The 17,416-nt window shown below is 39.9% G+C and overlaps 1 protein-coding gene across 5 annotated transcripts in view; it reads left to right on the top strand.

Moving 5' to 3' along the window:
- RNF144B (ring finger protein 144B) overlaps positions 1 to 17,416 on the top strand; it is a 161,847-nt gene that overhangs the window by 112,996 nt on the left and 31,435 nt on the right. For all 5 annotated transcript variants that reach the window (XM_054591839.1, XM_054591836.1, XM_054591840.1 and 2 more), the window contains one exon: positions 14,625 to 14,729. In XM_054591839.1, coding sequence (XP_054447814.1) covers positions 14,625 to 14,729 — 105 coding nt within the window. The remainder of the gene's footprint in view (positions 1 to 14,624; positions 14,730 to 17,416) is intronic.

Below are 17,416 nucleotides of genomic sequence, written 5' to 3'. Positions count from 1 at the left end.
TCTGTGAAAATACATAATGTACTGCCTAATACATAGTATGTATTCCCTACATTTTATTTGTTAGCATGAGCAATGGATGAGCCTCATATTAGGTTTTTCTACCTATAGTTTCTCAAGCTTGACAGTGACCTGTATAATGCAAACTAACAACTGGTTTTTAATTACATAAAAGTTTAGTCACTTCAAAGAAGCTGTAAAGAGGAACTGGTTAAAAATTCTAAGGTGTTTTCCAAAGAGCAGAGGGTATGTAACCCAAATACACTGGTGACCATGCCCCGGACGGAAGGGATTCAGCAGTGTGCTTTGAACTTTCAACTCTGTGACTTCTGGCAAGTTACTGATAAAACCAAGGGCTGAGAGATCAAGAGGTCTGCTTTCCACACCTGGAAGCTCCCAGTGCACTTAGCATGTATTAGATGTGGAAACTGAAGTCAAGGTTCAAGTCCAGACCTCCTGGTTCAAAGACTGATGTTCTCCCGCCCCCTGCATGCATCATGTTAGTGTCAGTTACTGGTGTTCACAAGGCGACCTCAGTTTGACAGTTGTTTTCAAGGATTCTTGTGTGCAGAGGGTAATTACTGAATGGGTGGCTCTAAACTACACAGGTCTTTACTGTGATTGGAAAAGAACATTTTATAGCCATACTGTCTACTTTTCCTAGGTAGTGGGGTAAATACAGATTGTTTTAATATGGAAAGGTGTCTGATCTTTGAAAAACTTTATGGCTTATGGTGTTGACAGCCTTTAGGAGGGAAAATGTAACACTTTGAAGCTATAAAGATTCCAGTATTTTGTCATGCTTTTGTTCTGATAACATGGAAATCATTCTGAAGTAGTGAGAAAGCAAGCAAAGGCTGTGTCTCAATTAGACCTTGGTTTAAGTGAGACTGATGTGTACTCCTATATTTACTGGTTGTGGGAATTTAGGATAAGTTATTGAACTGCTTTGTGTGAAATGGGGGTAATATCTACCTCAGAGTTGCTCTCAGGATTATAGGAGGTACTTTTAAGACACATACCATAGCTATCATAGGAGCCTGACAAGTATTCTTATTCCTGTCATCTCTCTTTCCCCTGCCCCTTATATAATGAGTATTTTAGTTGTAGGCCAGTGGCTCTCAGAGTGTGGTCCTCAAACTGGTGGCGGCAGCAGCAGCTGTGAACTCACTAACACTTTTGAGCCCCACATTAGATCTGCTGAATTAGAAGCTCTAGCAATGGGGCCGTGTGGCCTGTGTTTTAGTTCATCTTTCAGGAGATTCTGATGCACTAGTCTAGGGTATTTGCAGAGCACTATGTTAGAGAAGCACATATGAGTTATTCACTATCATGTGCTTTGAAAGACATGTGCCCCCCTGTCTCTTCTGTGACCACTGACACACATTTCCGAAACAACGGTCATGCGGCTTTGACTTAAGATCTTTGCCTTGATAGTCTAATTTGCAGCATGCTGCTAACTCACAGCATTTGGAAAGTGGCAGTTCCAGGACAGTGACTAGATTAGATTTTTAACAAGAAAGTCAAGAGCATCCTCATATATGTAAGCCTATGGATTTGCTAAGAGAAAGAAAAGGAAGACTGGTTGAAATTATGGCAATTAAAATGAATAAAATAAAAAAGTAAGCACCACACATAAAACACCCTGATATCTAGAAATTTACTTTTCAGAAAATTTCAAGAACATTTACTTTTTTTCAGTATAAAGTGTTGGTGGGGGGGGGGGGATTTTGAGGTGAGGAATAGTTGCAGTAGTAATTGCTACTACTAGTAGTAGTTGCTATGGGGTAATTGAGTTAAGTCATTTCAAATTAATTTTGAATAAAACAAGATTGCTTATATTCAGTGTAGTCACTGTTCAACATTGTTTAACTTTTTCTACTTTTTCAGAGTTCACATTTCTTAAATGTAATAAATTCTCTTTTTGTAAATCTAGCCAAGGGGGAGGTCTGCTTAAGACTTATGTCTGTTCTTGATCCATGAACATGGACAACAGGGTGGGGATTGACTGTAGGAGCCGGGGGCGGACTGGGTGGAGGAGGGCAAAGGGAGAAAAAACTGGGATGACTGTCATAGAATAACAATCAAAAATTAAAAAAAGATGTCTATGCTAACCTGGTAATCATAACTCCACGTAGAGAAGCAGTATCCTCTTGAGGAAACAAACAGCATCATTATTATGCAGTTGTTGTTGATGTGCACTATTTTCATGCCGGCTTTATAGGTTAGGTCCTGTAGAAAAAAAATTTAGTCAATGGTGAGTTAGTTTCATTCTCTCATATATATAGTGTAAATATCAAATATTTAGATAATCATTAATCAATATTGCTGCCATTACTTTTAATTAATAAGATTTTATTTCACTATAATTTATTTAAACTCTAGCTTATGTACTAATACAGAAAGCAGGTTTTATATACAATATAATACAGATACTTTTTTGTTTTAAGGGACATTAAAATCTGAGATTTGGTGGTTTTTAAAATTTTTTTTTAGTTTAAAAAAATTGTAGAACTGTTTGTCATGACTTTTTTTTTCCAAAAATACAACCAATGTGAAAGAATTTTAACAATGACTCTCTAATATTGTTACGTCTTCTTAGAGTCTAACATTAATTTTTTACTCTACTTGCCTTATCACACACATCTATCCATCCATTTATCCTTCTGTCCTTTGAATGGTATAGTTTTAATACTCACTGTGAATTCTCTAGTAAAATATTAAGTGCTGGGGATGATGAAACTAGGAAGAGCTTTGCATAGAAGAAGCAATTGGAGAGCCTTGACTGGACAGCCTTAGCTTTTACTAGGAAGTCAGAGAAGAGGGGGCTTTGGGGACAGTTCAGGGGCTTAGCCTGGGGCAAGCCTCATCTTCCCATTGCCTTAGAGTTTAGAAGACCTGTGCCTGTGAGGAAATAAGAGGAAAAAGGGAATGAGGTGGGCTGCTCCCCAGAGGGAGAATGCATGCTGGGTCATTTGTCTTGAGACTTTTATCTCTTTCTTGCAGGTGGAAATCTTAGGGGAGATCTTGGAGAAAGAACAGTCATCAGTTTTACAGGGGTACTTTTTTAGAGTCATGGTCTCCACTGATTGGTCAGTGAAGAGGCATGTTGCCAAATAGATATGGGGTTCGGCTGCCCACCACCCGTAGGCAAACTCTGGAGGCAGAGGTTTGGTGAAAAAGGAAAGAGGTCATTTATTCAAAAGCTACACAATTTTGGAAGAATGGCAGGCTTCTTCCTCAGAGCCCATCCCCTCCAGAACACCCAGAGGAGAAACCCCGCTGCCCTCTGCCAGACCCATCTAAGGCTGCACCCAGAGTTCCTTCTCCCATTTAAAAATACCATCCTTTGGGAAACTGCAAAAAGCCACTGTACAGTCATCTAGGCGGCTTAGCTTGTTTCTGCTTCAGGGTTCTCCCTGTAGTGTGCGTGCATAGCCATTGCTGCAACACCACCGCCACCGCCACTTCCTGTGCTAGGGGCTCGGGCCCTGCAGCTGGGCCATGCGGCTTCCAGGGTCTGCTGGTATGCAAGCACGCCGGTCCCTGACAGGCAAGCAAGGGGAAGAAGAGAAGGCATGTTTCTCCCTTCCCTCTGTTTCAGTCTCTGGCCCAAGCTTCCATGCATTCTGGAAGGGTCCAGCCTCCCAGCCAGTCCCACACTTTGCCCAGGTTAGACTGGCAGGTCTGCACTTCCCTCTGCTGCCATGTTAACCTTTATATACACATGCCTCTGTGTCTTGTGGTTTCCCTTTAAATCAGGAACCAGAGTGGGGTAGGAGGGCTTTTCCTTTAGCCAGATATTTCACTAGCCTCACATATTCCACACATTGACTTCCTCCTGCTACATATCTGCCCAGGGGCGGGGAATCTATCCTCATGCACATCACCAGGTCAGTTACCTGGGCAACGCTGCTGCACTACTCCCCTCTGCTCTGGGGACAATGCCAGTATCAGGTAGCGGGTCCGTAGTCATTGCAGTTGGTTCTGGCATCACCTACCTGGCTTTGTTGCTTTTTCTGGGCCTGGAGTTGAAATGTTGGACTGGCCAAAAAGTTCATTTGTTTTTTGCCATGAGATGGCTCTAGTAGTGCTTACTCATCTTTAACTTCATTTGAAACAATTTGTTAGACTGTATTGTGACAGCTGTTGTATCAGTGTGCATTTAAAAAAATTTATGAAAATTGGTTCAATTTTATGTGGCCATTTTAATATTGAAGATGTAAGAAAATACAAAACATTTTTGGCATATTATGCTTTATTATTTCAAGAAAAATAGAAATGCAAACCCCCCCCCAAAAAAACAAAACAAAACCCCAGTTTGTGCAGGGTGTGGAGAAGGTGCTGTGACTGATCAGATGTGTCAAAAGTGGTTTGTGAGGTTTCTTGGTACTGTTTACATTCTGGCCAAATAATTCTTTGCTGTGGGGCTGTCTTATTCATTGGAAGATGTTTAGCAGCACCACTGGCCTCTACCCACTAGAAGCCAATAGCAGGAGATAGCTGACATACTCAAAATATCTAAATCAAAAAAGTTATTGGTGAAAATAAAAAAAAAGTATTTTATTTTATGGAAAAACACTAAATGGACTTTTTGGCCAACCAAATACAACTGAGGCCGAGATGGTATCCCCTAGATGTTATCTTCAGGGTGGAAAGGCCAGGATAGGAGAGGGGTGAGGTCCTTGGTTTGCCCTCTGCCAGGCATTAGGGGCCTTGCTGGGCCTTCAGCCCTCTTCCACCCTGGTGGCCGTCCCGGAGACCATCTGCATCTGGCTGTAAATTGTTCGGCCATTGTGTTCGGCTCTCTGTCTCATTTTCTCTATTCTACTTGCCAAGGAATTTTCCTAGCTTCTCACTATTCTGTCTCAATACCACCAAGCAATTCTTGGACACCAGTAGGGTGTCCAAGGATTCAACTCAATTCTGACATTATCTGGAGATAGCATTAGATCCTACAGATTAAATGGTCTGTCCTATAAGATCGGCTCCCTGCCAACTTCTAATGGCAGTCACAAGCTCCGGTTGTTACCTGTGCCTCTGGCCAACTGGCCGTAAGTCAAAGGCTTCCACAGCATCCCCATTGAGTTCAGTTAATTTCCTAGAGCGGCCCACAGAACTCAAAGATTTTACATACTAGACTACTGGTTTATTATAAAAGTATATAACTGAGGAACATCTAGGTGGGAGAAATGCATAGGTGAAAGCATGGGACGGGTGTGGAGCTTCCATTCCCTCTCCAGGCGCACCATTCTCCTCAAATCTCCATGTATCCACCAACCAGGAAGTTCTCTGAGCCCTGTCCCGTTGGGATTTTATGGAGGCTTTATTACATAGACATGGCTGATTAAATCATTGGCCACTGACGATCAGTTCAACCTCCAGCCCCTCTCCCCTCCCAGGCACTCCCAGGGTGAGAATGGACATCCCAACCCCTAATGACAGGGTTGGTTCCCCTGACAGCCAGCCCCCATTTTGGTGGCCTTGGCTATGTCAAAAGTTACTTTGTTAATAATAACAAAAGCCACTTCTATATCTCTGACCATTTAGGAAATTCCAAGGGTTTTTAGAAGCTTCCTGCTAAAAATGGTGACAAAGACCAAATAATGTATTTCTAATTATAAATCGTAATATCACAGTTGCCCTCCCCAATAGTGTGCCATGGTTTCTGGTGTTTCATGTCCATAAAGATACCTGTTTTATGTCCTTTTTTCAGGACACCGCCTTCTGCTAGGGGACTGGCCTATCTAACTTCTGTATTAAATCCTCTTGCCATAATTACATGCAAATGGTGTTGGGATTATTCTAAAGACAAGGTGCTAATTAAAGCAATCTAAAGGCTGAAGTTTCTGGTGACATTGATGGGGGAATGAGCAGACAGTGAGCTTTTGGGGAGCACATAGTTATATACACCTTATTTTTGAATCCTAATTATAGTAGGTGCTATAAAGGGTAAAGAGTGCTTGCAATCATGGAAGGGTTTTAAGCAGGTGAAAGACGGCATCAAATTTAGATTTTTAAAAATTTTGTCTTGCCTGTGGTGTGGAGAATTAATTTCTTGCCTGTGGTGTGGAGAATTAATTAGAAAGAGGCAAAAACAGATAAGGAAGACCAGTGAACAGGCTAAGGCAGAGGCCCAGGTTAGAAGTAATGGCCTAGGGTTATGGCAGAAGAGATGGAGACGAACAGTTCTAGTCAGTTTAGGAAACTGATTAGTTCTATCAATGGATTGATAGAACTTGAGGATTTATTAAGTCATGCAATAATACGTTTTATAGATTCTACATGGTTTTCTGGGATACATGAAAGAACAAGGCAAGGTCCCTGTCCTTCTAGCTGAAGTTCTAGTGGGGCAACAGGCAATACACAAGTAATATTAGGTAGTGGTAAGTGCTATGAAGAAAAATAAAACCAGGTAAGGAGGCTGAAAGGGGAAGGACGGTTGGTCTGTTTAGCCAGGGAAGGCCTTTCTCAGTTTAATCTGTTGAAGAAATAGTGAGAAGGGTCATGTTCCCAGAGTAAGGGAGAATGTAGTAGAAATGAACTCACAGCAATAGCTAGTCATTAGAAAACTTAGGCCATTGTGAGCCATGGTAAGGAGTTTGAGAGGCAATCTAAATGATATGCACGTTCACTGGAACTTTTGAGTGAGGGAATAAGATATGATTTATATTTTTAAAAGATGCATACATTGCCCTAACTGGGTAGCTCAGTTGGTTAGAGTGTTGTCCAATATGCCAAGCTTCTGAGTTTGATCCCTGGTCAGAGCACATAAAAGAATCAACCAGTGAAAGCACAAATAAATGGAACAACAAATCAATCTCTCTCTCTCTCTCTCTCTCTCTCTCTCTGTCCCTCCCTTTCTTCCCCCTCCATCCCTCACCCACCCTCCCTTCTTTTCTCTCTCTCTTCCTCTCTCTCTAAAATCAATAAATAAAAGATGTGTATAAAGAGCACCCTGGCTACTGTGTGGAATAGATGCCAAGACCAATGAGGAAGCCAATGCAGGGGTCCTTGAAATAGGCGGTAATGATTTAAATTGCAGTGGAAGTAGTGAGAAGTGATTAGATTTGGGGCATGTTTTGGTTGTGGAGTTTGAGGAAAAGAAGACTCAAATATGATTTGTCTATCATCTATCTATCTATCTATCATCTATCTATCATCTATCTGCTAAGCAGCTGGGTAATTGGTTCCATTTATGCCTCCCACAGGAATCTGGGAAATATTTTCTCTGCATTACAGAGCAGAACAGGAAAGTAATTACATCTAGTTAATGAGATGACCAAAAAGTGCAAAGAGAGAAGAAAATTTAGATACAATCCTGCAATTTTAGCATTTACTGGGTAGAGGAAAATGAAAGGTTGAGAAGGAGTGACCAGAGAGGAAGAATAGAATGAAAATCAGAGAAGTGTGGAATTCTGAAGGCAAAGGAAGAAAAATTTCAAGAAAGTGGGAATGTTTAAGTGTGGCTGAAAGGTCAGGAAGGAAGAAAATGTTGGATTCAGTGGCATGGAGGTCACTGTCAACTTTGGAGAGCCACTACAGTTAAGTTGTGGGGACGGAGCTGCGATAGTGTTGGTGAAGAAGTTAGGGCAGACAACTCTTTTAAATATTTGATGGTGAAGAGGAGAGGAATGGAAAGTCAGTATCTAGCCAGGAAGAAGCATAAGGGAGGGTTATTTTTCTTGGCAGTTTTTATTACTTTTCTTTAATCAGAATAGTTTTGGACATGTTTAACTGCTTAAGAAGAACTCAATAGATAGGGAAAAATTAAAGACATAAGAAAGAAAATAGATAATCCATTGGGTAGATATCTTGGAAGGCAGGTGGAAATAGAAACTAGATAATAGTGGAGTTGGCCCTGGAAGGCAGAGTTGGCTCATATGTATCAAAAGAGGGCAGGAAGGAAGACTGCAGGTGGAGTGGGTGTGTATGTTTCAGTGATTAGAGCCAAAGGACTTTTCCACAAAGCTGGTAAGAGGTAGATTCGGCCTTCCAGCTCCCACAGAAGTCCGAGTGTCTACCGTGTGATAGAACCTGTGATGAAAAGAGGAGTAAGATAAGATCCAGGCCCTGAAGGAACTCCTGGGCTGTTGGGGAGGCAGTCCAGTTCCCAGTCACCTGCAATGCAGGGTGATAAGCACTGCGCTGTTGACATGTATGACATACTTAATTGTTAACATCCGGTGTTACCTAAGTTGGTGGTGGAAGTGTCGGAAAGTAGGGAGGAAGAGCCAAGTCTTTTGGAGAATTAGAGGAGGGGTATGTGGTTGTATAGTTTATAAAATTCTTTTTGGATAGTCTGATATTCTGATAAGTCTCCCAGGGAAAATATACAGCCACCTTCACTGCCACTAAGAATCACAGGGTTCTCCCCTTTTGAATGGGTTTATTGCGTTTCCTTTTGAATGGGAAAACAATTGGAACACCAACACTGAGCTGTTTTAAAATTACTTTAAAAAAAAGATTTTATTTGTTTATTTTAGACAGAGGGGAAGGGAGGGAGAAAGGGAGAGAAACATCAATGTGTGGTTGTTTCTCATGTACCCCTACTGGGGACCTGGCCTGCAGCTCAGGTATGTGGCCTGACTGGGAATCGAACTGGTGACCCTTTGATTCACAGGCCGGTGCCCAATCTTCTGAGCCACACCAGCCAGAGCTAAAATTACTTCTATTGTAATCTCAAACATAATGCAAGATATAAGCACATTTAGACTTCTGTCTCCTAAACGAGAACATCAGGCTAAATGTATAAGCTGCATGTTAACTAACATTGTAGACCAACAACATTTAAGTTAACATTAATGTGATGGATGATGTTTAGTTTCCACTAAATCACTTTTTATAGTTAGGCTCAGAGTTTGGCGTGTTCCAGTGAACAAGTGGTAACTTAATGATCTGGCCGCTTTTCTGTATTGGAATCACTGAAATCTGGACTTGTACAGCTTTCACTGCGTCCAGATGCTGGTGTAGCTATTTCATCCGCCTGTGACAGTGACCGCATTCTTACCTGGCAGAGCAGGACTGCACCACAGACACAACTGTGAGCCTTGATATTGAGTAGAAATGGGGTTTTCCTTGAGATGGTTCAAAGTTTGCTTATAAAATATTAGATAAAATGGATAAAAGCCTTGCCAGGAAGAGCTCATGGGCTCCCAAGAACACATGTGTGCACCCAGTTTGAAAAACACTGTGCTAGCCGGGCGCCAGAGTGCTGCGAGAACAGATGGGCTGGGCGCTGTGCCAGGCTGGGGACAAGACGAGGAAGGCTTTCTGAATAAGAGACGCTTAAGGATCAGGACTGTAAAACTCAAGTCTCTTTTTAACTGTCCTTATGGCTTGTTTGATTGGGGGCTTCTTTTTAATCATCTGGTGCCAGGTTTTCCTGTCAGTCCTCTGATGTCCTGTGTGGTTGGCAAAGGGGTATTAAGGTGATGCCCCCCCATCACTAATAATACCATATTTGTGAAAAGCCAAGGTTTCTGAAAGGGTTTTATAATAAAAATTCAGGACCGTACTATACCAGGAAACAATTTACTGCCTAGCTATAGATTATTGATTTATTTGAATTTTTAAAAACCATTATATATTTACAAACCAGGATACTTTTGGTGTGTTAAAAGGCTTTTGAATTGTGAGAGATGTACCATCTTGAATTTATTAATAATTTAACTCAACAGCATCCAACAAAGCAGGCTTTATTCTTGGATCACGTATAGCGATCATAGTCTGAAATGGAATAAACAGAATATTGGCCTAAATATAAGATGTTATTTAGAACACTCCTGAGACATTATGATGTAATTGTGTACTGAGGCGGAGAAGTGTTAGTCTACATTTTATTAAATATCCATTTTGGTGTCTAGCATTGTGCCAGGAAGATAAAAAGCAAACTTTTAAAAACTCATAAACTCAAGGTACTTCCCCCCTGGCCACCTTCCTCTCCATCTATGACTGACTTAGAAATGAGAAACCCAAGGTCTGTAGTTCATCAGCTGAGCTTCAGTCCAGGTGGTCTGCCAGTCTTTCTTTCTTGGACCTCAGAACCCCAGCATCTGCATCCGGAAGCATCCAAAAGCCTAGGGACCCATTTAAACTTTCAGCGAATGGCACACATTACCTCCTTTCTCCCAACAATGCATAGTCTCCTCTTACCTCCCCACCCCACCATCATGGGACTCCTCTCTGGGGGTCATGTCTGTTAGTGGACTTTCGTTTCTGCATCTCTACCTGGACTTCAGAATCATGTATTCTATTCTCCAGTTACACATTATGTTTACATACCTCTTTTCACTTTTCATTGTACTTTCATGTGTTTGCCCTCATGAGGAACTCTCCATTTTCCTGAGAGTAGGCTTGGCAGGTGGTGGTGTTTCATTTTATTATTGAGAGTGCTGTAGCTGGAGGTATTAATGACTTGCCCAAGATGCCAAGGAAAACTTTAGAGCTTGTACTTCAATCTTAATTGTTATAATCTACTTCTCTTGCGTATTCATTGTAATGCTTTTTTTTCCTTAGAGAAAATTTTTAAGAAAAATATAATTTAGAGACAGAGAATGCAACTTTATCATAAATATATATGTATATATGTATACTCATGTATATTATTCTTGGGTGTATCTATTAGGAACTTTGTCTAAATCTTGTAGCCCTTATGCCCTGTCCAGCTAATAGAGGAGAACACCTGTGAAGAAGGCCCTTCGGTGCACCGGAAAATAACACAGCGCAGAGGGGTCTTGGAAAGACCTCTTTCTGGGAAGGCTCCACAATACCTAGTTCATGGACTCAGGGCTGGAAGTCATCTGATTTACCAGGTGTTTGATAGTTAAATCCTTGGCTGGATTCCATTTGAATCCTCAAGGGTTCTGGAATTATTTTTGAGGAACAATTCTTATTATAAATGTTGTTTCATGGCCTAAAGAATGTAATGTTCTACCAAACTAATTGAGATGTTGACTATCCAAAAGAAAAGTTGTTTCTTTCTTTCTTTGGTCATCAGGATATTTGAAATGTTCTATTTGAAACATTTCCCTTAGAATTTGTTAGCTGTTATAAATATTGTATGTTTAGACATTTGTTTATTGCTATTGTTTATTTGAATGTAATTTTTTCAGTGTGACTAAATGATGATTGTTTTTCTTTTTCTCTTTCTGTGTTCCTCTGTCTTTATTTACAAGCTAGACACCAGTTTCTTCCAGAATTGTTAACCATTTTCTTATGTTTGGTTTGTATAACATGCACTGGGGTTCATGTGAATGTTTTCAGGTTTTTTCGTGCCTTAGTCAGAGGTTTTAAAGAAGAGAGGGGGAGTATGAGATTAAATTTTTAGTGCAAGCTAATAGAAGACCTACAATAAACCTAAGGTACTTGAAAATTTAATAAGAAGCAATAACTAGAGCTGGTTGTTTTCCCTCTTTGCCTTTGAATGGAAGTGCAGGCCCCTGGGGGAGGCGTGTCAATGCCTGTGCTTGAGCATTACCTACCAACTTGCAACTTACAATCTCTTTTTAGAACCAGCGTTTCTTAGAATTAAAAAAAAAAAAAAAGGTATATTAGATGTATATAATTGCACCCCATTGTTGGTGCATACAGCTCTAACTTCTCCTCTAAAATTGTGTGTCATGCAATATTGTGGCCAGGAGAGTACTTGTGGGAAGCTTAAAATTTCATTGGGTTTCTGTATTGTGGTTGCAGTGTACACAAGAACATGACATTAGCAAATAGAACATTCATTATAGTCCCCTTGGGGAAGCTTAGATTCAACTTTACGAATTCGCAATAGAAGTGGAAATGAATTTTTGTTTTTTGCCTGTAAAGACTCACATAGTCTTTTTAGTTTCTATTTAATGCTAAGCTTTATGTATAGACCCAAACAGTTCTAAGGAGATGCTTGAGGATAGATGTGTGGGATGTTCTGTTACAATTAATTATCTGTTCTGTCTATGGAGCTTCTCTACCGTAAGTGGCTTCACCGGTCCCCTGCAAGGAGTGGAGAAAGGATAATCTGAGAAGGTCAAAGGGATAACATTTTCCCTCAACATTTTTCATAGAAAGTCCAAGAGAGGTGAAGTAGAATAGAAATATGACCAAATATCCTATAATTTGCAAATTATTAAAGGGCTTCTGTATACAAAATTTTAGGCTTGTGCTTATGTGTATGAGTGTTTTATACCTTGTGAAGTAACCATAACAGGTATTACTGTCCCCATTTTAAAAATTAAGAGAAGCAAGTCGAGGTGATAGTTTTAAGTAATTTTCCCATTGTCACCTGACAGAGTGGTGTGGGGGCTGGAGCCTAGACATTAGGATTTGACGTTCATTTCCTCATATACTTTCCCCTTGAGCCTAGAGACCATACATTTTCAATCTTTCTGCTTAGCTTTCAAGTGGTAGCTGGAGAGATCAAGGCAGGAGCACTAGAATCTGTGTGGCAGATGGGAGGCTGAGAAGTCCTTAGGAACAGTGTCGGGTGGACAGGTCTTTGCATGGTTTATTCGCTTGTTGCTTGCTATGGCACTCCATTGCCAGCTGCCTGTGCCGTTTCTCCCAAGGTCTGCTGCCCACCGAAATTCTTCCCCATACTTCCTTGCTGCTGCTCTCTCCTACTCACCACTCTTCCTGCTACTGGAGACCATGTTTGGCACAGGAACTCCTAGCAAGAATGATTGTTCACCCCTCTCTGGAGAAAGAAAGTAAAAGTTAAAATAGGGTATCTAAATTGTAGTCAATTGTAAGGGAAGAGTGACTTAAGGAGACCCCTGCTCCAGGTTTCTTTTATTCTCCAGTTCATACTAAATCATCTGTTATTCCCCAGTTCATGCCAAACCATGAGCACTTTTCCATGTCCTTAAACATCATTTGAAAATATTTTTCATGATTTTTCAGCTTTCTGTTGAATAAATTTAGCATAATTTATTTATGTGTTCTTTTATGTTGGATATTTAGGTTGTTTTCTAATTTCTTTTTTCCTGAAATGAGCATCATAGAAAAAAATGCACTCCTTGGAGAATGGAATTATTAAGTAGTTGAAGATATGCATATCTGGTTTAAATGAATGGTTTGCCCTGGTCACTGACTCGTAAGTGCATTGTGACAGTAAATTCATTCAGATAAATACATGGTTATTTTTCCTGAAATACAATTTTGGTATCAGTTTTATTTTCGGATAGGGAAAATGAATAAAGGTGGTCAATGAAAAGAATAGATTTTACAGTTCTATCATCAGTATTCTAACCATAAAATTTATTTAGTGGTTAACCTTTTATAAAAGATTGGTGCAACAGCAATATTTTTAATGTACTGTGCTGATATCTAAATATATAAATTTGAAAGATCCAAACCCTATGCTAAATAATGATCACATTGTAAGAGTAAGAGTCATTAATTCATTGACTAGCTTATGTATTTTGGAGGTGTCTTCTTCAAACGTTAAGCTTGATTTTTTTTCCATCATGCATATAGAAGAGAGCTGACCAATTATGAGCAAATTAGTAGAAATTGAGAAGCCAACTTATATTTCTTAAGAGCTTTATCTTCTGAAACTATGGCCTTTAATTTCCTGTGTGGGATGGGTTGGGAGGGAGGAGATAGGAATTAGATATTTCCGTAATAGTGTCAGTTTCTGTCCTACCTTCTGACTCACATCTCCACTCACTGTCCAAGATTCAAGTGCAGCAGGGGATGAGTAGATCAGGTTTGTCGTTGGTATTTTAAAAAATATTTTATTTGTTTGTTTATTTATTCATTTGTTTATTTGTTTAATAGAGAAGGGAAGGGAGGGAGAAAAAGAGGGAGAGAAACTTTGATGTGAGAGAGGAACGTCTCTCAGTTGCCTCTTGTATGGACTCTGACCAGCAATCAGCCCTGCAACCCAGGCACGCGCCCTCACCAGAAATCACACTGGCGCCCTTCACTTTGCAGAATGATGCCCAACAACTGAGCTATGTCAGTCAGGGCTGTCCTTGGTATTCTTCCTCTTCTCTTTTTTGGGTATCTTTTTTCCTATGAGTATCTTCTTGACCCAGGTTCTACTCAAAACTCCTCATCCTAGCATTCATCAAGGCCCATAGTTTTGGAAAGGTCTCATTTTTCCTAATTGTTCTTGACATTGTCTCTTCCAGGTGTACTTGCTGTTAAGGGTGTTCCTGGATAAGTCTGTGCCTTAATTCCATTTCGTTTCTGTTTGTCTAGCTCAGCACAAGGGTCACAGTTCTATTTCTGGGCGAACTTTGAGGGAGAGGAGCACGACATAAAAATTAAACTGGGAATTCACATGCTTTTTTTTTTTTTTTTTAAGTAGAAAGAAGGATTTCGTCATTAGTGCAAAGGAATGTTTCTCCTTTTCTCAACCTGTGGTGGATAAAATGTGAGCATACAGGAATTTGACTTGTTGCCTTGAATAAACTCATTATTCTTAGGATACAGTCATATACAGAATTGCCTGTCTCTGCGTTTGTCCCGGAGTAATGGCTTTTAGTGTTCACACTTGTGATAACCTATGTTCCCTGAGTACTAGAGCCCCAGGACTGCCAAGTAAGGAAAGAGGACTTTCCTTACAAAGGTGGTTTTGTAACCTTTGTGCTACTGTAATGTGGTGGGTAATTGTCTTTTTTCTTCTTAATTTCTAGTGCCTAAAACAGTACATGCAGCTGGCAATCCGAGATGGATGTGGGTCTCCCATCACCTGCCCCGACATGGTGTGCCGAAACCACGGGACCCTGCAGGAAGCTGAGGTATGGATGAGTGCTATGATCTTCCCCTTTCCTCTTGATATTATTGCATAGGATCTTGCCTATGTACTTCCCATACAAGGAATCTAGAAACCAAAGTCAGAGGTTAACTTTTGAAAGGAATACTTCATTGCTACACAACTTTGGATTCTTCGTACCAACTGTTAAATCTGCTGTTTACCTCAGTTCTATTTATAAATGATATCTGAGAAACGAAGAAGCTCTAGAATAGATAGGCAAAGATGTGGAAATCAAATTTACCAAATGGGGAGTTTGGAGGCTGAATAGTGAGTGGTCTTGTGATCTCTCATACTTTAAAGATTAATAGACAACAGATTAGCCAGAGTTTAGACAGATCATACACTAGTAATTGGGTCTACGAAGGTAGCTTGGTCAAACCATTTCCAAAGAGCAGAGAAAGGCCTTTCATTTGATCTTTATCAGGCATCAGAAATGTCTTTTTTTTTTTTTTTCAGTAACTTTTTCCACCATTTTCTTGTTGTTTGCCTATAAAGACTCACATAGTCTTTTTAGTTTCTATTTAACGCTAAGCTTTATGTATAGACCCAAACAGTTCTAAGGAGATGCTTGAGGATAGGTGTGTGGGATGTTCTGTTACAATTAATTATCTGTTCTGTCTGTGGAGCTTCTCTTGAAGTAAGTGGCTTCACTGGTCCTCTGCAAGGAGTGGAGAAAGGATAATCTGAGAATGTCAAAGGGACAACATTTTCCCTCAACGTTTCGCTTTCCTTTGTTTCTTCACTCCCTGAGCAGTAGCTTGCCCTTCAATCTGCTTTTCATCTTCAGAGCCTGCTCACTGTAACTCAGAAGATAACCAACTCTCATTCATTCGTAAGGAGTTGGTGCCTCAAAGTGGTCCCAAGAAACAGATGAAATAATTTATTTATTCAGCAAACGCAGCACACCTGCTGTACATCAGGCACTCTTCTGGTGCTTTCATAGCCACTAACTATCTAATCCTTTCAAAAAATGTATAAAACTGAGGCCCAGAGGGTTTAAGTAATTTGCCCCAAAAGACATATTTTAAAAAGTAGAGGATGGTTAGAAATGCATTTCTTTCTATATGGCTAGCTAGATGGATAGAATGTGTGATAAAGGACTTCATCTTTGGAAGCCAAATAGTGCACATGTATGTGTAGATATATATGTATATATGTGTAGATTATGTATGTGAGCATGTAGATGTGCATGTGTATGTATACATGCTTCATTTACAAATATATATACTCTTACATGTAATTTTTTGCTTCAAGCAAAGCACTTAAATGTTATAGGCCACTTCTAATCAATGTGCCTGTGGACGTCCTGTGTTCAGCTTATGGAATACCAGCTAAGTGGTACATGTGAGCTTCCAGTGTTTTTTTTAGAGAAGACTCAAAAGAATTCATAATGGTTTAGAAGTGATTCGTTTTAGGAAAAACATGAAATAATTGATTTTTTGGACAAAAATGTAATATTCAATATGCAAAGGAGAAACATTGCTTACTTTTGTGTGGGTAATGGGCAGAAGGAAATTAAAGTGGGGAAAGATTAAGTTAGTCACCAAGAATACTATTGATCTATGCAACACCGAAATAGTTTTTAAAATGAGATTCAGGTACTCAGGAGCGTGTTTCTCTGCAAAATCCTTCCAAGAAAGGTGCTTCCTTTTTGACCTCTGATGTTTGATTAGCGAACAGGTGTTTATTAGGCGCACACAATGTGCCAGGCCCTGATGTGCGCCTGGGTACAGAGGTGAATAAGACAGGCGTAGGGCTGTTTCTCCTCACGGTTGCTTCTAATCTGGCAGAGACATTAAACTGATTATAAAAGTGAAAAGCATAACATGGAATTGGGAGCAAGAGCTATGTCTCATATGAAATCTTACTTAATTCATGTATGCAAAATCTATTAAACCTAAATGTATGTTTTGGTGAAGCTCTTAAAATAAGTCTTTGAAATTAATTACAGTTCTATATTCGACACCTGTGCTGTTCGAGCCACTCACCACTAGCTTCACGTGGCTATTTACAATTAAATTAATTAAAATTAAATAAAAAGTCCATTCCTTTGGTTGCACTAATCACATTTCAAAAGCTCAGTAGCCACATGTGTCTTGTGACTCCCAGATTGGACAGCACAGAATAGAACATTTCCATCATAGCAGAAAGTTCAGTTGCATAGTGTTGTCCTAGACTTTTCTATATGGGTAGTAACCATTAGCCATTGACATTTTGGATATCAAATGTTAGGGCTGATATGTTCAGATGAGTGAGTGAAGCCCATCATTTGTTTCGCCATTCTCTAGAACAGAGCTTATTAACTTTTCTTATTTTCTTAGTATAGACATTTTCTTTTCACATTCCCTGAAGTTGTCCTCTTCTTTTGAATCCTTACCCTTTCTCCACTGTGCCCATTCTCATTCATGTTTTCCTAGTTCTCATTCTATTTATGCGGTTTTACTCTAAAAACAAGTTTACTTGTAGGCTGTATTCAAACCAAACAAGCACATGGTGGCTCCTAAAAATTACAAAAGGATATTTGAAAAAAAACAGAACAAAAACATAGTATTTCTTAAATTCTCCAATTCTCCAAAGTCTGTTTCCCATTAGATGAGTAAGAAGTACTCCAGGGTGTCATTTCTGTACTTACTAGTCTTGCGAGCAGCCTGACTGAAGATGGGCAGGAAT

The sequence above is a fragment of the Pteronotus mesoamericanus genome, unplaced genomic scaffold (assembly GCF_021234165.1).
Source record: "Pteronotus mesoamericanus isolate MK-2021 breed Mesoamerican mustached bat unplaced genomic scaffold, CSHL_Meso_final scaffold_31, whole genome shotgun sequence".
Taxonomy (NCBI): domain Eukaryota; kingdom Metazoa; phylum Chordata; class Mammalia; order Chiroptera; family Mormoopidae; genus Pteronotus; species Pteronotus mesoamericanus.
The sequence above is the reverse complement of the archived record's forward strand: the minus strand, read 5'-3'. Positions and strand labels throughout refer to the sequence as shown.